This window comes from Scyliorhinus torazame, chromosome 13 (assembly GCF_047496885.1).
Source record: "Scyliorhinus torazame isolate Kashiwa2021f chromosome 13, sScyTor2.1, whole genome shotgun sequence".
NCBI lineage: Eukaryota > Metazoa > Chordata > Chondrichthyes > Carcharhiniformes > Scyliorhinidae > Scyliorhinus > Scyliorhinus torazame.
In genome coordinates, this window is record NC_092719.1 from 18,949,182 (window position 1) to 18,973,216 (window position 24,035).

Here is a 24,035-nt window from a genome sequence, read left to right on the forward strand (position 1 = left end):
CAACAAAAAGAACTGGGCAGACAGGAGCTTTTTCCCCTTGGGCCAGGGGGGAACTGGAACTGGAAGGCAGCCTTTGCCGAGGCGCTGAGGGAACATCAGCAGGAAAAGAAGGCAGAGGCTAGGGCAGACATGGAGGCCGCGATGCAGACAGCAATGGCCAAGGCCCTGGCGGAGGTGCAGCTCGCTCTGGGCAGAGCAGAGGAGAGACTAGAAGCCCAAGAGGAGAAACTGGAAGCCCAAGAGGCGACCATTAAGGAGCTGGAAAAAGCCGCGACTGACAAGAGCGACCGGATCATGGCCCTGGTGAAGGAGGTGGCGAGACTGGTCACAACGCAGAGGAGCTTGAAGGACAGAGTGGACGATCAGAAAAACTGCTCGAGAAGGCAGAATGTAAGGATAGTGGGCCTTCCAGAGGGGATCGAGGGTAGAAACCCCACGGCATACGTGGCTGAGATGCTGGGTAACTTAGTGGGGAGGAAAGCTTTTCCCAATCCACCAGAAATGGACAGAGCACACCGGTCGCTGTGCCAGAAGCCCAAGGCAGGGGACCATCCAAGGGGAGTTATAGCTAAACTACACCGGTACCAAGACAGGGAAACAATCCTGCGCTAGATCAGGGAAAACAAACCTGCAAATGGGAAGGACACTTCATTAGAGTCTACGAGGACATTGGGGCAGACCTAGCCAGGAGACGGGCCGAATTCAATAGAGCGAAAGCAGCTCTTCACAAGAACGACGTATGTTTTGGTATGCTGTACCCAGCGAAACTCTGGGTCACATCCCAAGAAAGAGAGTACTTCTTCACAGCCCCCGCCGAAGCAAACAAGTTTGTCGAGGAACACGGACTGGAAAGCCGACAGCAAGGGTAGAAATAATGGGCCCCTGGCAAGGGGCAACAGCACGTCAACGGGGGAGGGGGGAGGGGGGAGGCAACGCCAGGACCCCCCCCGTCCCGTCCCGTCCCGTCCCGCCGCCACGGCAAGCGCACCCTGAACAAAAAGCAAACCACTATCCGAGGGACCGCTTCAGGTGGGAGACCAGGCCCCAGCACGAGGGAACGAGAGTAGCAGAGAAGGGGGAGCAAGCGAGAGGGGTGCAGGGTAGGACGGGGGAAGAGCGGGCAGAAAATCGTAGAGGTCGGACGAGGGAGAAGCGAGACAGTAACCCCCGAGAGGGTGGCCACCGCACTAGCAGAACAGCTAGCGCCGGAGGCATGCAACAAAGCAAGGCTGCAGCGCATCACCAACAGGGGGGACAGCGCCAGGCGGGATGGGAGGGACACCACTTAACGGAGACGGGAGAGCAGACGGGAATAGGAGTAGGGGAAAGAGGGACAAAAGAGAGGTATACGGGAAAGCGGGGGAAAGGGAGGGACTGGGGGGGGGGGCACACAGGAAAGGAGCGACAAACAAGGCTAGAAAGAGAATAACAATAGAGCTACAAAGTGCCACAACCAAAGGCTCAGAACAAGGAATCGCTGCAAGCATCCACCCAGTACGGTCTCTGGGTGAAGGGAGACTCCAGCGTGCACGGGACTACCCGCGTGGCGGACGCACAGTGGGCGGCCATGTCGAGTGCCCCCTGGACAAAGAGAAATCCCGGAGCGCAGGGACCCGACCGCATGGAGAGAGCAGTGACAGCAACTATCCTGGACGGCTTCCTAACAAAGGGAAACCCCGGAGGGCAGGGGCGCGTCCACCAGGTAAATATGGTTAATCCTACAGGAACGGAGGGACAGAAGCCCCCCACAAGGATAGTCACCTGGAATGTAAGGGGACTCAAAGGCCCAGTGAAAAGATCCAGAGTCCTCACCCACCTAAGAAATATGAAAGCCGACATAGTCTTCCTCCAAGAGAGACACCTGAGAGAGCAGGACCGACTGTGGGTAAGAAAGGGCTGGGTGGGGCAGACCTACCATTCCTGCTATGGGACGAGGGCCGGTGGGGGGTGGCAATACTGATCAGCAAGAAGACAATGTTTAGGGCGTTACTGACCCAGGGAGACGGTACGTTATGGTCAGCGGGACCCTGGATGGGACACCGGTAGTACTAGGTAATGTGTACGCACCCAACTGGGACGACATGAGCTTCATCAAAAACACCATGAGCTCCAAAACGGGGAAAACATCAAGGATGGCAAGTGAACTTGGTCATTTTATGGAACAGATGGGAGCGGTGGATCCTTGGAGGTTCACCCACCCAGGGGAGAAGGAGTTCTCAAAGCAGAACTTTGATCTGCACTCCACCAGGAAAGCAGTGCACCAACTCCGCCAGGCACATGGGACCCTATATGAACACGGAAACAAAGCCAGCCGCCTGTTGGCACACCAGCTGAGAAAGCAGGCAGCCACCAGAGAAATTGCACAAATCAGGGAGACCAGAGGCACATTAGAAACAGAACCGGAAAAGATTAACAAAACCTTCAAGGCCTTCTACCAAGGGCTGTACACCTCAGAGCCCCCAATGGGGGAGTCCGGGATGAAACGGTTCCTTGATGGACTGGACATCGAGTCTTGGGGGAGGGCAGAAAACGGGGCATGGAAGCACCACTAGCACTGGGAGAGATCATGGACAGCATTAGCTCCATGCAGGCGGGGAAGGCGCCGGGACCAGACAGGATCCCGGCGGACTTCTACAAAACATTTGCGACAGCACTGGCCCCGCACCTGCGGGAGATGTTCACAGACTCGCTAGCGAGGGGCACACTGCCACCTACGCTAGCAAAGGCCTCAATCTCGTTAATACCTAAGAAAGACAAAGACCCAATGGAATGTGGGTCATACAGACCCATCTCACTGCTGAACGCAGATGCCAAAATACTGGCCAAAATCCTAGCCAAAAGGCGAGAAGACTGCGTACCAGAAGTGGTCGCAGGGGACCAGACGGGTTTTGTCAAAGATAGGCAGCTAACCTCGAACATCAGGCGCCTGCTAAACGTGATAATGACCCCCTCCGGGGAGAGAACACCAGAGGTGATCGTCTCCCTAGATGCAGAAAAGGCCTCCGCCAAGGTCGAATGGAAATACCTCATAGAGGTACTGGAGCGGTTCGGGCTTGGAACAGGGTTCCAACAGGTAAAACGCCTATACAACACTCCCATGGCGAGCGTACGGACCAACAACACCAACTCCCGATACTTCCAGCTGCACAGGGGCACCAGACAAGGATGCCAACTGTCCCCTCTGCTGTTCGCTCTAGCGATCGAACCATTAGAAATTGCTCTCAGAGCAGCAAAAAGCTGGAGGGGGATCCAAAGGGGCAACAGAGAGCACAGAGTCTCACTCTATGCAGATGGCTTGCTCCTCTACATTTCGGACCCACAAAACAGCTTGGATGAAATCATCGCCCTCCTGAAAGAGTTTGGTGCCTTCTCGGGCTACAGACTCAACATGAGCAAAAGCGAGATCTTCCCGGTACACCCACAAGGAGGGGGGGGGGCAGCACTAAAGGGACTGCTGTTTAAACAAGCCCGACACACGTTCTGCTACCTGGGGATCCAAATAGCCCATGACTGGAAACGGATCCACAAATGGAACCTCACCAGTCTGACAGAGGAAGTAAAAAAGGACCTGCAAAGATGGAACACACTCCCACTCTCCCTCGCGGGGCGAGTCCAGGCGATCAAAATGAACGTGCTGCCCAGGTAACTCTTCTTACTTAGATCCATCCCGATCTACATCCCCAAGGCCTTTTTCAAAGCACTAGACAAACTAATCGTGGCGTTTGTATGGAGAGGGGGGGGGGGGGAGAATGCTAGGATCCCAAAGAAGGTCCTGCAAAAAACAAAATCCGGTGTGGGGGCAGCCCTCCCAAACCTACAATTCTACCACTGGGTGGCGACGGCCGAGCGAATAAGGGGATGGATCAAGGAGCCAGAAGCTGAGTGGGTGTGCACGGAAGAGGCCTCCTGCAAGGGGATCTCCCTCCGGGCCCTCGCCATGGCGGCACTCCCATCCCCACCCAAAAAACACTCCAGCAGCCCGGTGGAGATAGCCACCCTCCAGTCCTGGAACCAACTATGGCAGCAACTTGGCCTGACCAAAATGTCAGACAAAGCTCCCATCTGCAATAACCATAGGTTCACACCAGCGCTGACTGACGCCACCTTCAAAAAGTGGGGACAGGACGGAGGCACACTGACAGTCAGGGACCTATACAAGGACCCTTGCGACAAGGGTCGCAACAATGGACTAACTGACAGAGAAATTCCAGCTAGCCAGGGGGAACGAGCTAAGGTACCTGCAACTCAAAAACTTCCTACGAAAGGAGACAAGGACGTAACCGCCACGACAGGCATCCTAGATAAAGGGAACTGTATCGACATGTATGACTGACTGGTAGAAAGGGCCGACACCGTACTGGACGCAACAAGAAAGAAATGGGAGGATGACCTGGGGATTGAAATAGGGTGGGGACTCTGGAGCGAAGTACTGCATAAGGTCAACTCCACCATCACGTGCGCAAGGCTCAGCGTGACGCAACTAAAAGTGGTACATAGAGCCCACTTAACAAGGACTCGTATGAGTAGGTTCTTCCCGGAGGTGGAGGATAGATGTGAATGGGCCAACCACGCCCACATGTTCTGGTCTTGCCTCAGACTTGCGGGGTACTGTACAGCCTTCTTCGAGGCAATGTCCAAAGTGGTGGGGGTGAGGGTGGAGCCATGCCCAAGAGTGGCGGTCTTCGGGGTTTCAGACCAGCCAGATCTATTCCTAGGGAGGAGGGCGGACGCCCTTGCCTTTGCCTCCCTGATCGCCCGCCATAGAATCCTGTTCGGCTGGCGGTCAGCAGCACCACCCAAAGCTGCAGACTGGCTGTCCGACCTCTCGGAATCTCTCCAAATGGAGAAAATCAAATTCTCCATTCGAGGGTCAGACGACGGCTTCCACAGAACGTGGAAGACATTCACCCAATTGTTCTGGGACCTGTTTGTGGCCAACGAACAAGCAGAAGAATAGCCAGGTAGCCAAGAATCAGGGGAAAGTAGCCAAGGCGGGGGAGGGAGGAATAGACCGGTGGGGGGGGCTATCAGCTAAACCTAAGAGAAAAGAAAGGCGAATCACAGGAGAAGGGGCGGGGGGAGAGAGAGAGAGTGGGTGGAAGAGGGAGGAGACGGGGAACAATAGAGGGGAACCAGTGAGATAGGGGGGAGGCAAGGGAATGACAGCTGGAAGGCGGGCACGGGAAACAATAACAAACTTGGCATCTACAGAAGCAGAGAGCAAGGAAAATCTGGCAAACGACGGGACGAACGGCTGAAGCGGAGATGATCGCGAGACAACAACGGCAGCGAAAACCGGGAGAAGCAAGCGATGCCACCAACACCAGATCCATTCGCGTATTGCCCTCTGTAATTGTCCTGTATTTGTTTCCCCGGCGCCCAAATGTATATGTACCCCACCCCCAACAAACCGATGCCTATGTAAGTGCTAAAAACAATACTGTCAATTGTACAGAGCTGCTGTTGTTGAGCTCGCACATAATACCCTCCCAGTTATTTTATTCTAACTTTTTTTTTTTGTTTTGTTTTTTGTGCGTGTTCCCTTCTCCTATGTGCGTGTGTGTATATATTCTATTTTGTGTACATAACGGTAAATATACTTTATTCAAAAACCCAATAAAAAATATTTATATTAAAAAAAAGACGTTACCAGTGGATGGAGTACATTTACTTTTGAGGAATGAGTTGGCAAGAGTGAAGGTTGTAGTTTCACCCAGAGAGCCCGAGGGAAGATAAGGAGACAGTACAATTAGAGGAACAGTTTCCACATATTTTTCCAATATGTGTGGTGACCAGGGTGATGGCAAAACAAAGTCCACCACCAGAGATGGAAGTCACACCACAATCGTATGGTAGAGTAGCAAATCTATTTTTAAAAAATTAAAACGCAGAATGCTTAGAGTTGGACTTTATTGTTGCAACCTTTTGATGTTAAAATTGTACATAATAATAATCGCTTATTGTCACAAGTAGGCTTCAGTGAAGTTGCTGTGGAAAGGACAATATTATGGTGGATGCATTGTCAGGAAATTCAGCGGCCCTATATATAAGTTTAAATGGTGATAAGTGGCAGATATAAGAATTAGGGGAACTGGTAGTGGGAAAGGAAGGATGAATGGATGTGTGTTTTGTGTCATATACCTTGGTATGAAATGTCCTTGCGAGGATGTTTCATCCCTCTATGTTAGAGTGTTCGAGTCCTTCCTTTTGATTTCCCTTTGTTCCCATTTCTTTTCTTTTTATTATTTTTGGACTCATAATCTGAATGCGCCTTTTAAGCAGTGAACTTAAGCTGAGGCAGCCTGCTAGTCCGGGCACTGTGTTCCAAGATTTTTATTTTTGGAGAGAAAATGGAGACTCATCGGCGCTGAGGAAATCTGAAGAACCTGCTTTGGAAGAAATCAATTTGAGTGGCTGGCTGGCAACCTATACATTGACCAGGGACCGTGTTCTGGCTGACAACAGTTAGTGATTGGTTCCTGCAGGATGCTTTTGAGAGAGCTGGGCTGAAGTGTTTAAACCTCCGTGTGGAGTTTGCACATTCTCCATGTGTCTGCGTGGGTTCATCCCCACAACCCACAACTGGGGAGAATGGGATCAAAGGCTATGGGGAGAAAGCAGGATTAGGCTAATGAGCTGGATGATCGGCCATGATCGTGATGAATGGCGGAGCAGGCTCGAAGGGCCAAAAGGCCTCCTCCTGCTCGTATCTTCTATGTATCTATGTAACCCAAAGATGTGCAGGGTAGGTGGATTGGCCATGTTAGATTGTCCCTTAATTAGAAACCGGGATTTAGAATATTGGGACCCAAGCTCGATTCCTGGCTTGGGTCACTGTCTGTGTGGAGTCTGCATGTTCTCCCCGTGTCTGCCTGGTTTCTTCCAGGTGCTCCTGTTTCCTCCCATAAGTTCCAAAAGTTTGATAGGTGAATTGGACATTCTGAATCCTCCCTCAGTGCAACCGAACAGGCGCCGTAGTGTGGCGACCCAGGGATTTGCACAGTAACTTCATAACAGTTAACGTAAGCCTACTTGTGACACTAATAAAGATTATTAAAACATTTTTAAAAACAAACTATGGTTAAGATCTGAGTTATGAATCTTGCCATTGTAAGGGAAGAGCTCCATGGTGAAGTTCAATAATTTAAAGGGAGACTGAGCCTCGGACTTTCCATTTCTGCTTCACCTCCAACAGTGAAAATTCTTCAAACCTGTGGGAAATGTTATGATTTTTCAAATCTCCACCACTGCTGAGGGAGCAAAAGGTCAGTGTCCTTAGTCAATTCAAAAAATCCAGGACAACCTGGTCTTTTGAAAGCTTCAGAAAATAAAAGGAATAGAATCTAGGTATTTAATACTTGTTCAAGAAACCTTATCAGAAAGAAAAAAATAGGGTTTGCATATGAATACTTTATTAAAAATGTTATGAAGTGTTTTTCTGCAACATTTAGCTCCGCTCATATTTTAATTAAGTAAGGACTGATCTCATTTATTACATGAATATCGTTATTTATTTGAAATGGTGTGTTTCAGACTTGCGATACATTTTTATTTTTGTCTGCATTTGACATATGCTGCACAGTTTTTAAATGCTCATCTGCATTACATACTTACTGTGAATTTTAAGTTATTAATCATCTACATTTGTTTAATTTTAGTTCTGATATGTGTTGCAGATGTATTTTAACTATTAACAGTGTGAGCTATATGCTTTCCCTCCCCACAAATCCACAATTCCTCCTCCACCTGAAGCCAAGCAACTTAGGGGCAGCACGGTAGCCTTGTGGATAGCACAATTGCTTCACAGCTCCAGGGTCCCAGTTTCAATTCCGGCTTGGGTCACTGTCTGTGCGGAGTCTGCACATCCTCCCCGTGTGTGCGTGGGTTTCCTTCGGGTGCTCCGGTTTCCTCCCACAGTCCAAAGATGTGCAGGTTAGGTGGATTGGCCATGATAAATTGCCCTTACTGTCCAAAATTGCCCTTGGTGTTGGGTGGGGTTGCTGGGTTATGGGGATAGGGTGGAGGTGTTGACCTTGGGTGGGGTGCTCTTTCCAAGAGCCGGTGCAGACTCGATGGGCCGAATGGCCTCCTTCTGCACTGTAAATTCTATGATTCTAAATTCTATGAACTCTTGTGATCTTGCCCAATTAACTACATTTTAATGAATTATCTTCAAATGCCAATATCAGCAATGTACTGCACCCTAAAGACACCCCAACTAAGCGCATTTCTATTTTTGTTCCAACATCCAGAACAAATTCACTTCAACCAGGAGCTTCTGATCAGTTTTTCTTTGAAAGTGCCATTCCTCTCCCGTGGTCCAGTGATGCTGAGGCCATTTGCAATCCTATTTAATGCCATCCTGTCTGAGATCAGACTTGGTGCAATTTAGGGCCCTCCAGGTCTGTGTGACTTATTCCTCTGAATAGCATTCACCCTTAACTCCAAATACAAAGTCTTGCAACCTATTCCTCCTGTTGTATTCTCACAATGTTGAAATGAGACTTAGTGTACGATCTCTGATTTAATTCCTTCCCATGATCACAGAGCTATTGAGCTCCTTATTTCCCTTGAGCTGCCTTTCCTCCCAAAATCTGCAGAAATTTCAAACCAATGCTACTTCTGGTTTATCTCGTCTGTCTATTCTTTTCAATCTTGGTGATGTCCTAAACCACGTTGCATCTCAACAGTTCAAAAAAAATCTTCCAGTGCACAGTAAGAAAAATAAATTTCTTGGAAATAAATTTCACAGAGTATTCAAATGTTAGAAATTAAACCACAAAAAGATCCCAGGGGGCAAACCGCTTGGCTGTGTGCCCAATCCAGTATAGTACTTTATATGAAGCCATTTTAAACCCAATCCTTGCACTAAGCCATATCTTTCTTGTTGTATTTTCCAAAAAGGAACATCCTGATTATTTATTCTGGACCCTTTTCATGGTGCAGAAGCTGACTGAACTGGATTATAAAAAGGTGAAAGCAACGGATAAGGTAAATTGAATAATTCTTTAGGGCCAACTATATGGAAATGCTGGTGTTCCTGTAATGCAACTTTACTCATCTGGAATAGAACCGTTTTTAAAAATTACTTTTATTATTGGGCCTCAGTGCTCTTGCATACAAACTGTAATAATATCCACTCATGTATATAATGAGATACAGACAGGCAGTGACTGACACACAGAATAACCAATAAACACAGGACACAACAACCAATCACCAGACAGGACACTGCAGGGGACACCACCACTATAAAACACACAAGTCATCAAGACTCTGCCTCTTCTCACGGGATACAGCTACAGAGATAGTCAGGGTGCACAGTGCAGTGAGCACCGTCTCCATGTGACAGAGAGCCAGTCTGGTCAAGCCAGACAGAGGTTATCAGTTTAGATTAATAGAATGTCAACCCACAGCAGATTATGTACAGCAATCAGCAGGTTCAAAGAATAGTGTTGAACCATCTCCTGTGTCGGAAGCCTGTTTCTCGTCTTACTGCATCCAGTTGCAGTCAGTGTTAAACCAACTCGTATAACACATCATGGTACCAGGAAACTATTAATTCTAACGAACCTACCTCGAGTGAATCTGCAACGACCAGCAAGCAACCACCCAGCGGCATGGAAAAGGTCCAGCCCCCTCTGCAACTCCGGATCTCCGGTTACCTCGTCGCCAACTGGAAGGTCTTCAAACAGAAGTTCCTCCTGTATATCGAGGCCTCCGACCTCGAGGCCGCAGCAGATGCCAGGAAGATCGCGCTGTTCCTGTCGACTGTGGGAGATCACGTCATCCACATCTTTAACTCGCTCACGATGGCGAAGACAAGACAAAGTTCAAGACAGTTCTGCTGAAATTCGACAGCCACTGCAAAGTCGAGGTGAATGAGAGCTTTGAACAGTACATCTTCCACCAGAGGCTTCAGGGTAAGGATGAACCTTTTCAGTCCTTTTTGACCCATCTCCGCATCCTCGCGCAGTCATGTAATTCTGACTCGACTGCTGATTCCATGATCCAGGATCAGATCGTTTTCGGGGTCCATTCCGACTCCCTGCGGGAGCAGCTCCTCAAAATCAAATGGATGACCCTCTCCGTTGCCATCGAAACGTGCGTTGTCCATCAACTTGCCAGCAATCGATACACCCGCATCAAGGCGGCAGAAAATGCAAAACTGGCCTCCCATGAGGCAGAAAAGGTGCAGGCCGTTGCAAGAATGCAAGGAGAGTGGCCGTTTTGCGCGCTTTTGCCAGGCTCCCACGCATGCGCACCACGACCGGGAGGACGATGAGGCCGAAAACCCTACTGCAAATGTCGGCCGACCGCACTGCACATGCACGAAGGTGCACGGAACGCGCTGACATCAGCGTCATGATGTGTCAAAATTGTGGCTCCGCCCATTTAAAGTGGCAATGTCCAGCCAAAGGAAGGCAATGTCTACAATGTGGAAAGCCTGGGCATTATGCGGCCTTATGCAGGTCCGCTCCACTGATCAACAGCCAGCAATCCCAGCTGCAGCGCAGGTGTGTCCGCTGCGTACAACAAGGCATGCAGGATTCCGATCCCGAAAGCCCAACGGACCCCGATGCTGACTGCCTCGAGTCTCCATATCGGGTGGGCATCATCACCACACGCGAGCTGGTCTCCTCCGCTCCTGCAAAACACCTTTCAATCCTAAATGTGGATCCTATCGATGAATGGTGTGCTGTCATCACTGTCAACCAGTGTCACATCCGGATCAAATTGGACACTGGCGCGTCTGCGAATCTCATATCCCAGTCAGACCTCGACAGCATCCGAGACCAACCTAGAATTCTTCCACCAGCCTGCCAGCTCCTTGACTATAATGCCAATGCCATAGCTGCTCGTGGATCATGTCAGCTAAGTGTCTCTCACAAGGCAATAAAGGCGACGTTAAGATTCGAGATCATCCAGCCTGACCAGGCACCCCTGCTCGGTGCTCGCGCATGCAAACTCCTAAATCTGGTCCAGCGAGTCCATGCCATGTCCTCTGCACCTGCGACTGCTTCGCCCAATGCGAATCTACAGGCTGAGATAGATGACATCCTCATGCAATATCACAATGGTTATTCTGTGTCCATCCCATCAAACACAATCACCAGACAGGACACTGCAGGGGACACCACCACTATAAAACACACGAGGCATCAAGACTCTGCCTCTTCTCACTGGATACAGAGGTAGTCAGGGTGCACAGTGCAGTGAGCACCGTCTCCATGTGACAGAGAGACAGTCTGGGCAAGCCAGACAGAGGTTATCAGTTTAGATTAATAGAGTGTCAACCCACAGCAGACTATGTACAGCAATCAGCAGGTTCAATAAAACAGTGTTGAACCATCTCCAGTGTCGGAAGCCTGTTTCTCGTCTTGCAGCCATCCAGTTGCAGTCAATGTTAAACCAATTCATATAACACATCACAAACTACTGAACCTGCTGTACATTTACAAACACACTACATTTTTTCATTGTTTCATTTTGTTTCTGAAATCACAGTTTACTTCTGTTGGAAAGTTTTAATTTCATGGCAGGTTTTGAAGATTAATTTATGTCCACTCTAAACCCTAAGGAATGTATAGAGTAAACGTTTTTAAACCTTTATGTGCCGAATCATCCATAAGGTTGACCTGCGCACTTTTGCAGCTCACAAACTGCACACCTGACCCACATGACTCCACACACTGATTTTGTCTTTTCACACTCGAATTGGATATGCAGTGCAGTTTACGAGCCGAACTGGAATGCATGAGGTGTATGGGTGTGGAGACGGGCCAGTGGGAAGGCATGCTTTGGTTCTCCAACACAGTATCCCTGTTCCAATAGTGTTTGAAGGTCCCCCAAAACTCATTCCTCAACCCCTATCCATCTCTTGCCAGCACATGCCCCTTCAGATCATCCATGCCGGCGAAATGCTCTCATGTATTTTCCATGCCCCCTCAGATCACCCTTGTCACATAAATAAATAATAAAAATAATCACCTGTGCCACATGTCTGTTTCCATGTATCCTACATGCCCTCTCAGATAATGAGTGCCACCCCATGCCACCTTTATGCCACCCACATACCCTCTACAGGGGCTGGTTTAGCACACTGGGCTAAATAGCTGGCTTTCAAAGCAGACCAAGGCAGGCCAGCAGCACGGTTCAATAATTCCCGTACCAGCCTCCCCGGACAGGCGCCGGAATGTGGCGACTAGGGGCTTTTCACAGTAACTTCATTTGAAGCCTACTTGTGACAATAAGCAATTTTCCTTTCCTTTTTTTCTATTCTGTTATGGGCCAGAGCTTAGAAACTCCAAAGTATTATGAAGTTCACCTGACCTACAACCTTTATGTTGAATTTGGCTGGGATGAGCACAAAAGCCTTCCCTTCAGGTGATGATTCATCAATCTTCCTAGACACTTTAATCAAAACAAGGTTTATTCTAAGAATGTACTTGACATTATATATATATATATATATATATATATAAACACAGCAAGGATTTGTATCAATTACGAACATAAAGACACCACACAGTTACAGTAATCTATGTATAACACTTAAAAAAAAAATTTAAAAAAAATTAAAAAAAAATTTAGAGTACCCAATTCATTTTTTCCAATTAAGGGGCAATTTAACGTAGCCAATCCACCTACTCTGCACATCTTTGGGTTGTGGGGGTGAAACCCACGCAAACACTGGGAGAATGTGCAAACTCCACATGGACAGTGACCCAGAGCCGGGATCGAACCTGGGACCTCGACACCATGAGGCAGCAGTGCTAACCCACTATGCCACCGTGCTGCCCATATAACACTTAATTAATTCCCCCTTAGCTGTTCCAATTCAATAACAAAATCCAATTAAACCAAAACGCCTTTTCAAGGGCGTGGCCAGCACACTGTCTTCTCACTTGAATGGGACTGGTCCTTTTCCTGAAATTCTGATCCAGGTCCAACCAACAGATTCAAACTGCTTCCGGAAAGCAACTATATCTGTAAAGTTACCATTTTAGCCACACCCGATTTTTACTGGAACAGTGTTTAAAATGAAAACAGAGAAAACCAGAGGAAAACACTTCCTTCGCCTTCTGCAATCCAAAGCAGTCAAACTGAAACCTAAAAAAAAACTATCACCTGACAGCCACAACCCAATGTGCTACAACTCACATGATAAGAGATTAAACCTTTCTTAGGGACACTCGCATGACAATAGTCACTCACCTCGTTTGCATTATGTGCAGTCCTCGAATTCCATGTACCACCAATGGAAAATATTTTACATTCCTTGCGAAAAGAAATTAACCGCTCACCAGCTAATAAAAGAGCCTCCATATCATGGATTCTGAGAAAAAAGGATTCTGCCATGTGGAAAAACTCTTTGTAATATTTGTAATCCTATTAACCTATGCCAACAAACCCGGAACCACATTAATGGGACAACATGTTATTCCAACGTCTTGAAACTGTCATTCATTCTCCGATGAATGGAACAGCTACTGTGCTAAAACACATTAACACTTGAAACTTTACCAAGCATCACAGCTGTGCAAATAGACTCCTCTCTAGGAAGGAAAGAATAGCAAGTGCTCGCTTCGGTTTCAAAGCTGAGTAACCATCAATTAGACTTTCTTCAAATGTACATTTTTTTCAGGTGTCAAAATAAGGTATTTTTAAATCAGCCAGAGCCATTTAAATCACAGTAGAACAGTTGACAGCACAGACTGATAGGACATTTTGTAACATTTTTCACTGCATTATGCTACTTTTTCCCTTGGGAAAGCACTGTAATGTATGTGAACAAATTGACAAGGCTGCTCAATGTAAATGTTAACTTACCTTTAATGGACAGATCCCTAAGATGAATCACTGCATTTAAAACACATCTATGTTACAATGCAGCACCTAATAGTGTAATTTGAAGGTGTGAAAACATATTACACTTACCTTTCGGAATATTCCAGATTGCTCAGCTAGTCTTCTATTTTCTTTACACACTGTCACACCCGGCATGCTTTTATTTATTTTTTTGAAAAATATTTTATTGAGGCATTTATATATTTGTACAACAAAAACAATGACAAAACAAAACAAAAGCCAACAGAGCTGCAAGTAACCAACTTAACTACACACCTAACACCCCACCTACCCGCCCCCCCCCCACTCCGCAGCTCCCCCCCCCCCCCCCCCACTACTGACATTTTAACTGTCCCTCACCCCCCACTACTGACGTCTTAACTGTTCTCGATGAAGTTGATGAACGGCTGCCATATCCGGGCAAACCCCTCCGCAGACCCTCTCAAAGAGAACTTTATTTTTTCTAGCCTGAGAAACTCTGCCAGGTCATTCACCCACACCCCCGGTTTTGGGGGCCCCCAGTCCCTCCATTCTAATAATATCCGTCTCCGGGCTACCAGGAAGGCAAAGGCCACGACATCGGCCTCTCGCCCCCTGGACTCCTGGGTCTTCTGACACCCCGAAAATTGCCACTTCTGGACTCGTGACCACCTTCACCTTCAGGACCTCCGACATAAAGTCGGTAAATCCCTGCCAGAATCCCCCAAGCTGTGAACATGATTCGTACAGCGCCTATACCTATGTTCCACTACTTCAAAAAACCTGCTCATCCTGGCTACAGTCATATGTGCCCTGTGAACCACCATAAACTGGATAAGGCTATGCCTAGCGCACGACGAGGATGCATTCACCCTCCTCAGTGCCTCCTCCCACAGCCCAGCCTCCAACTACCTCCCCAACTCTTCCCTCCCACTTGCGTTTTACGACTCCTATCAGGGCTCCCTCCCAATCCATCAACTCCTTGTAAATTTTGGATAACTATTCCTCCCCCATCCCTGTCCTTGACCTGTAGCCCCTGGTGCTGCAGATGAGGAAAGGACGATACCTGCTTCCGGACAAAGTCCCTCGCCTGCAAATACCAGAACCATTCCCAGCAGGCAACTCAAATTCCTCCACCAACTCCTCCAAGCTCAAAGCTGCCTCAACCAGTAGATTCCCAAACCGCTCAATCCCCTTCTGTTGCCACGCCTGAAACCCCCCATCCAGCCCCTCCCCCCCGGAACAAACCGGTGGTTCCCACTGACTGGTGCCCAAATCGAGGTCCCCTCCAGCCTCTAGTGCTGCCTCCACTGTCTCCACACCCTCCGGGCCACCACTGCTACCTGGCTTGTGGAGTACCTGGCCGGCGAGAACGGCAATAGCACCGTCAACAATGCCCCCAAACTCGTATCCTTACAAGAGACTGCCTCCATCCACTCTCATACCGTCGCCGGCATGCATTTAATAGCATTTCAAAACCCCCGCGCCACCAGACAAAAAGTGTGGAAAGAAACCTGATCATCTTCCCCCATCAAAAATGTGGAACTGGACCTTGAAATGGGGAGCATTTGAGTTTTGAAAACCAGGCGTTCCCAACCCACAAAAAGACCAGAGGAAAATGTTGTTGGTTTGGAAATATGGAGGAAAATCAGATTTCCCCCAAAAGCTAAATGTGGCCATTCACGTATCACAACACTCCACTGCACTGAGATAAACATTTGGCTCCTTGTCAGCAGGCTAAGCCATCTACCAACTCCCCAAAACTGTGTCAGCTCTTAGTTAAACTTAAAATATAAACAGGAACTAAACCTGTCTGAATGTAGTGATAAAGCACAGGTTAAATTTATATTATCAGCAGATAGCCTTAATTCTCTGAAAATGGTGCAGGAGATAATTGCGAAGGCTTGTCTTCTCATTGCGACTGTTTGACCGTTAATTTGTTGTTCTTGTGTTCTGTGGCTTTCATAGATTATTGCCTCAGGCCGAAGAGATGTGAAGAGTTATTAGCATTCTATAGGAGGTGATTGGAAATCTTACAGCATCTCACGAGACATTCTCAATTCAGTTTGTTTGCCATCAATTTGTGTGGCTCTCAGTAAATTTTATACAATCTATTACACTAAGCACTATACTTAATTTCATTTAATTTAAATGACTCTTGTCTTATTCCTGTCTTCACTGTGGTGTAACAATTCTTGCAGGATGCTTTGACTCATTGCCTCTGGACCTCAGCTTCCTACTTTGGTTCTGTAAAATTGTCTGACTCAGCAGCAACTAAATAAGGCAGCTTTATTAGAAGGGCTAGAGGCAAAGAATCAAAACATCTCAAAGAATTTCCACAACGAACTGAAGGCAACAATACTGGAAATCCAATATCATATATATGTATTCCAAAACCAATTTGGGTGCATCAAAAATTGCACATGATTCATTAGATTACTGACTAATTCCTGTCTTCTATAGTATGTAAAATGTTACCAGGCCATTTAGACTCACTGCCTCACATCTTCTTAGTAAAGCGATCAGTTCAGGGGAGACTACTCCTTTTCCTGGTGATGAGGTCTGGGGGATAGGGTGTGGTGGGGGGGGGGGGGGGGGTGCACCCTTTAAAGATGGCACCCTTTAAAGATGGCCCTGATCTCTGTGAAACCAGACTTGCCGGCTCTATCAGTTCTGCCCTGCCAGAGTGATGACACGAACCACACCCGACAGATTTTCTGTGCACTTAAGTGCCAGAAAATCTAATTTGGAAACTCGGCTCCTCTGGAGAGAGAATTGCCAGTATTCAGTCAGTGCCTGACACTGACAAAAGTTGGTGAAATTCCAGCCAGTGTTTCATTTGCAGATTTTCAGAACAATATCTGGTCAGTTTAAAGTAGTGATTTGTGATTCTAGCTAATTCATAACACATTCTTCTTCGAACTGTTGGTTCGGTGCCAGTTACTTGACCTGAAAAGTTGCAGTTTATTTTATTTTATTAAATAAACTTTGTTATTAAATCAGCTTTGACAAAGGGTCATCTGGACTTGAAACGTTAGCTCTTTTCTCTCCCTACAGATGCTGGCAGACCTGTTGAGATTTTCCAGCATTTTCTCTTTAATTTATTTTATTTATTGGATATCCTAAAACAACACAAAACATTGTTCATTGGTGGAGGAGGTTGCATGTTGGATGGCTCCTGCTCGAGGCTTGATTTTTTAGAATTTAATGCCTGGTCCCAGAGGCAATTTCTTGTTATAAGTGCAGGAAGACATAAGGAAGAAGAATGTCCAAAACCCGAAGGAAAGCTGCTGTGAAGAAGGGGGCGAGTGAAGGTTCGCCATCGAGTGGAAGGATCTGCTCGGCAACTGGAAGGATGGTTGGGGCCACACTGTTCATGGCAGAAAAGACGACCGAGGTGATGGCTTTGGAACTTGAAAAATAGTTTGCAAAGCACATGGAGGTGATGAGGAAGGAGATGATGGCAGCTTTGAAGGTGCTGGTGGAAGAAGCGATTGCCCTGGTGAAGGCGGCGGTGTCGAGGACATTGACCGAGGAGCGGGAGCAGGGTGATAAACTGAAGGGAGTGGAGGAGGACTTGTTGCAACACAGCGATCAGCTCACCTCGATAGGTGAGGAGCTGCAGAGGGTGGTGGAGGCCAACAAGGGTCTGCGAGCCAAAGTGGAGGACCTGGAAAATAGATGTAGGCGGCAAAATCTGAGGATCGTGGGCCTGCCCGAAGGGGTGGAGGGCCCGAGGCCAACGAAGTACTTTGCCAAGATGTTCGCAAAGTTCCAGTGTGCATTATCTGTTTAATCACCCAAGGCCAAAGGTGAGTAACGGTAGTTTTGTAAGGGGCAACAAAAAGAGTCCTCGATTGTAGAGAAAAGCAAACTTATTTTTATTTAACACGTTAACTATAAACACAGGTCCAGTTAGTTGGCGCCTTGCCGACTCTATTTTTGCAATGGCACATTGCCTTAGTTAAGGATTCCCCGCCCCCTTATCGTGGGAGCTTGTATTCTGCAAGCTCCAGGAGTAGTGGATCATCCCTAGCCCGTAACACCCGTGCGGGTCACAACAGATAGGATGGGGGTGATGGTATAGGGATCACTGGAAAGGTAGGCCGGAGACCAGGGAAAGGTGGTGGATTTCTGCAACCTCCACATCTATTGCACGAGTGTACTGTATGTGTACATAAGTCATTGAAGATGGCAAGGTATTTGCAAGAGCAGTTAATAATGTATGTGGTATCTTCGGCTTTATTAATAGGTGCATTTAGTATAAGTGTAGGGAAGTCATGTTGAATTTGTATAAAGCGTCTGTTAGACAAGTGTTTTTCAAACTTTTTTTCCGGGGACTTTTCCCAACCGGCGGACCTTTGGTACCCATACCGGCGGACCTTAGCGACCCACGCCAGCTGACCTTCGTAACACACCATTATTGCTTACCATTAATGCGGCAGGGGAGCCTGCTTGGTCCTTGTGGTAGTCTGTCTGGAGGTATTACGGTACCTGGTAATGCTGGAACACCATTGGTAGATATTGTATGTTTCCTATTGGTCAAGCTGTATGGTAGCTCCGCCCTGCAAGGCGGGGTATAAGAGCTTGTGCCGCCCCAGCAGCCTTCATTCTGTACCTGAGCTGCTGGGGGAAACATCTAGCTTATTAAAGCCTTCAGTTGGACTACAACCTCGCTCTAGTGGTCATTGATCGTGCATCAATTTAATAAGCTAGATTTAAAAGGATGGAGCTCCGAATCAAGCCGGAGTGTCTGCAACTCAGCCCCCACGCAGCGAACTCAGCGGCAATCTTCAAGCACTGGCTGGCGTGTTTTAAAGGATATCTTGGAACGGCCGAAAACACACCCACCGAAGAACAGAAAATGCAAGTCCTGCACTCGAGGATGAACCCGGAAATTTACACCCTCATCGAGGACGTGGAAGACTTCGATGCAGCAATAGAGCTGCTAAAAGAACATTATATTCACCCGGTAAACCAGGTCTACGCCCGACATCTGCTAGCAACGACGCGACAAATCCCTGGGGAATCACTGGAAGAATTCTGCCGTGCGCTCCTGGTGTTGGGGAGAAACTGCAGCTGCCCGCAGGTTTCGGCGAGCGACCACAAAGAACTCTTGATCCGGGACACTTTCGTGGCAGGTATGCTGTCCTCCCAAATCCGCCAGTGATTGCTGGAAAAAGACACCCTAGGCCTCAAGGAAGCACGGGCCCTTGCAGGCTCCCTGGATGTGGCCTCCAGAAACGCCCGCGCTTATGTTCCCGACGGCGCAGCAGTCCCCTTGGCAGCGTGGAATCTCTCCGCAGCTGACCCTGAGACATCCCCCCATCCCCCCACAAACTTGTCTGCAAGGTGGCCTGGCAACCCCTGGGGGCCCCGCTGCTACTTTTGCGGCCAGGCCAAGCACCCCCAGCAGCGCTGCCCGGCCCGCGCATCCACCTGCAAGGGATGCGGTAAAAAGGGCCACTTTGTGGTGGTATGCCAGGCCCGCCACCACAAACCTCTCCATGATTCCCGTGCGGCCAGCGGGCGCCGCCATCTTCCTACTCCAGGGCCACGTGCATCCCTTGGGCGCTGCCATCTTGTCCCGCGGACGCCACGTTTGATGGATCGGCGGCGCCATTTTGTGCACCCCCAGCCACGTGCGACCAATGGGAGCCGCTATCTTGGATGGACTTCCAGGACCCCAGCTTGGCTGACCGCACACCGCCCGAAGAGAACACTCAACTGCTGAGATTAGCCTCGGTGACCCTGGTTCAGTCCCGGCCTCGAACACTCTCAACTGCTACAACAACAGTATTAATCAACGGGCACGAGACATCCTGCTTAATCGACTCTTGGAGCACGGAGAGCTTCATACACCCCGACACGGTAAGACGCTGTTCTCTCCTCGTCCACCCCGTTAATCAAAAAATCTCCCTGGTCTCCGGTTCCCACTCAGTAGAGATAAGGAGTTTTGTGTAGCAAACCTCACAGTCCAGGGAAGGGAGTTTAAAAATTACCGGCTCTACGTCCTTCCCCACCTCTGCACGGCCACATTCCTAGGTTTAGACTTCCAGTGTAATCTCCAAAGTCTAACTTTCAAATTCGGCAGCCCTATACCGCCCCCCCCCCCCTCACTGCCTGCGGCCTCGCGACCCTCAAGGTCGACCCGCTTTCCCTGTTTGCGAACCTCACCCCGGATTGCAAACCCGTCGCCACCAGGAGCAGACGCTACCGTGCCCAGGATCGGATCTTTATTAGGTCAGAGGTCCAAAGGCTACTGAGGGAAGGAGTCATTGAAGCTAGCAACAGTCCTTGGAGAGCTCAAGTAGTGGTGGTAAAGAACGGGGAGAAGCATCGGATGGTCATCAACTGCAGTCAGACCATCAACAGGTTTACGCAGCTGGACGTGGACCCTCTCCCCCGCATATCCGACCTGGTAAACAGGATTGTGCATTACAAGGTCTTCTCCAGGGTGGATCTTAAGTCCGCCTACCACCAGCTCTCCATCCGCACTAGTGACCGCATATACACTGCCTTTGAGGCAGATGGGCGGCTCTATCACTTCTTAAGGGTTCCCTTCGGCATCACCAACGGGGTCTCAGTCTTCGAGCGTGAGATGGACCGAATAGCTGACGGGTAAGGTTTACGGGCAACATTCCCGTATCTCGATAATGTCACCATCTGCGGCCACGATCAGCAGGACCACGACACCAACCTCCGAAAATTCCTCCAGACCGCAGAAATCCTTAACCTCACATACAACAAGGATAAATGCGTGTTTAGCACCCTCTGCCTAGCCATCCTCGGCTACGTAGTACGAAATGGAGTTATAGGCCCCGACCCTGAACGCATGCGCCCCCTTGTGGAGTTCCCCCTCCCTCACTGCTCCAAGGCCCTGCAGCGCTGACTAGGGTTTTTCTCTTACTATGCCCAGTGGGTCCCCAACTATGTGGACAAGGCCCGTCCCCTGATCCAATCCACAGCTTTTGCCCTGTCGATAGAGGCCCGGCAGGCCTTCAGCCGCATCAAAGCAGACATTGCAAAGGCCACGATGCACGCCATCGACGAGACCCTCCCCTTCCAGGCGAGAGCGACTCGTAGCTCTGGCAGCCACCCTGAACTAAGCGGGCAGACCCGTGGCCTTCTTCTCACGTACCCTCCATGCTTCCGAAATCCACCACTCCTCAGTCGAAAAGGAGGCCCAGGCCATAGTAGAAGCTGTGCGACATTGGAAGCATTACCTGGCCGGCAGGAGATTCACTCTCCTCACTGACCAATGGTCGGTTGCTTTCATGTTCGATAATGCACAGCGGGGCAAGATAAAAAACGATAAGATCTTGTGGTGGACGATCGAACTCTCCACCTACAACTACGAGATCTTGTATCGTCCCGGGAAGCTAAACAAGCCGTCCGATGCCCTGTCCCGCGGCACATGTGCCAACGCACAAGTGGACCGCCTCCGAGCCCTCCACGATGACCTCTGCCACCCGGGGGTCACTCGCTTTTTCCACTTTATCAAGACCCGCAACCTGCCCTATTCCATCGAGGAGGTCAGGACAGCCACCAGGGACTGCCAAATCTGCGCGGAGTGCAAACCGCACTTCTACCGGCCAGAGAAAGCGCACCTGATAAAGGCTTCCATCCCTTTGAACGCCTCAGCATGGACTTCAAAGGCCCCCTCCCCTCCACCGTCTGCAACACATACTTCCTGAACGTGATTGATGAGTGCTCCCGGTTCCCATTTGCCATCCCCTGCCCCGACATGACCACAACCACCGTCATCAAGGCCCTCCATAGCATCTTTGCACTGTTCGGGTTCCCCGCTTACATACATAGTGATAGGGGGTCCTCCTTTATGAGCGACGAACTGCATCAATTCCTGCTCAGAAAGGGCATCGCCTCGAGCAGGATGATCAGTTACAACTCCCGGGGTAATGGACAGGTAGAGAGGGAGAACGGAACGGTCTGGAAGACCGTCCTACTGGCCCTACGGTCCAGGAATCTCACGGTCTCCTGCTGGCAGGAAGTCCTCCCGGATGCCCTCCACTCCATCCGGTCACTGCTTTGTACCACAACCAACCAAACACCTCACAAAAGTCTCCCCGTCTTCCCCAGGAAGTCCTCCTCTGGGACCTCGCTCCCGACCTGGCTGGCAGCTCCCGGACCCATCCTGCTCCGAAAACACGTGCGGGCGCACAAGTCGGACCCGTTGGTCGAGAGGGTCCATCTTCTCCACGCTAACCCCCAGTACGCCTACGTGGCGTACCCCGACGGCCGACAAGATACGGTCTCCCTACGAGACCTGCCGCCCGCTGGAGCCCCACGCACACCCCAGCCACCAGTCCCACCCTCCCTCCCACCAGTGTACCTTACAGGAGGATCGGTCCTACCGCCGGCCCCGTCTAGGTCCCCCCCACCCACCGACGCACCCCGCAGACGCTCCCTTCCCAGGTCAACTGTTTTCCCCACCAGCGCCGTCGAGGGGTGTCGAAGCTGCCACAGGGATCGAGGCCACGCCCCCGGAGTCACAGACGCCCGAGCCTCCACCGGAGTCACCACCGAAGCTTCGACGATCACAGAGGACGACCAGGGCCCCAATCGACTGATTGCTTCATTTTAAAGTGTATAATTAATTATGAATCATAAATTGTAAATAGTAAATAGAATTGTAAATAGTTACAAAACGCTGTATGGAGGTATTCCGGTACCTCCATAACTATAATTTCTACCACGTTACCATGTTGTAATATCAGGCCATCACCCCCGCCGGACTCTTTTTTTAACAGGGGGTGAATGTGGTCGTCTGTGTAGAGGTATTACGGTACCTGGTAATGCTGGAACACCATTGGTAGATATTGTATGTTTCCTATTGGTCAAGCTGTATGGTAGCTCTGCCCTGCAAGGCGGAGTATCAGAGCCCGTGCCGCCCCAGCAGCCTTCATTCTGTACCTGAGCTGCTGGGGGAAACATCTAGTTTATTAAAGCCTTCAGTTGGACTACAACCTCGCTTTAGTGGTTATTAATCGTGCATCAGTCCTCACAATCTCACTTGGTTCGTCATTCAGTGTTACATTTCTGTGAAGGACTTCAACTGATTTAAGTTCTCGCTGCATCCTTTGAAAAAAATCAAGAGGTTTGACCTCAAACTCGCATGCTCAGTCTTCAAATGCCTTTAAAGATTGGAGGGTTTTAACCTTTCATTTGCCAGTACATCCCTGCATACAACATTCATGGGCTTTCATCCTGATTTGCATTGGCACAATTAAAGCCACACCTCAAGAAATCATCTTTCTCCTTTTTTGTTCACGATTTCAGTTTCTTCATTTTTTGTTTGCCAGAGGCCCTGGAGCTCTGGATACAGCTTACACCAGCACTGCTTTGTCCTGCCATGGACTCTCCTTCGAAGCTCTCTCCAGGAGATTCAATTGAGAGATCCTGGTCCATTTATGTCTCTGGCCCTCTCTTCCTTATTACAAAACGATCCTTCTTCAGAGTCCTGTTGCTTGTTTGCCGGCAGCTATAAAATGGAGAAAGCTCTCCTCCATGATTTTGCACCCAAAGCATGGATGTGCAGGGAGCGTTGCGTCAGTGTATGTGCTGGGAGCTTGACCTTCCCTCTGCCTCTGCCTCTGGTGGAAAGACTCGATCGTTCATATTTAAAGTTTTTTTTTTTTACTTTGAAACTTTATTTCCAATACCTGATTTTTCCAAGTTTATGACTTTTTATTACTGAAAGTTAAAACCATTTCCGTTGAACATGCATATCTTACATTTACACACAGAATTTATTTAAAATGTATTCCTATTCCTTTAGAATTTTAAGCAAGTATAGAAAAAGTACAAGCTTGATTTTACTTGACAAACTATGACTTTAGACAAGATGAAGTAACTTGTCAAACACAATGTCACAATATTTCTTACTGGTTCCAGTGCATTGCACTATCCAAACATCCAAGTAATCTCCTTCTCCATTCTCACCAAAAACACTTACTTCCTGGTCTCCAGAGAGTGGACAGAAAGTGATGACCGTAGGTTTCTGCCAGTGTTGACAAATGTCAGCCGTATTGACTGGCCTCGTTTGATCAGTAATCCTCGGCGATAAACCTGGCCTAGCTTCCCTCTCACTGTCCAGTAGCTGCACCCACCCCAGTCACAGACCACGTCCCGACCAGTACTTCATGTCACGGGAATGCAAGCGGACGTTGTGCCGGCTGTTGAAC

The 24,035-nt window shown here is 48.9% G+C and overlaps 1 protein-coding gene across 2 annotated transcripts in view; it reads left to right on the plus strand.

Annotated features, from left to right (window-relative positions):
• Positions 1 to 24,035, plus strand: part of lrguk (leucine-rich repeats and guanylate kinase domain containing) — a 192,487-nt gene that overhangs the window by 37,435 nt on the left and 131,017 nt on the right. For both annotated transcript variants that reach the window (XM_072471117.1, XM_072471118.1), the window contains one exon: positions 8,905 to 8,991. In XM_072471117.1, coding sequence (XP_072327218.1) covers positions 8,905 to 8,991 — 87 coding nt within the window. The remainder of the gene's footprint in view (positions 1 to 8,904; positions 8,992 to 24,035) is intronic.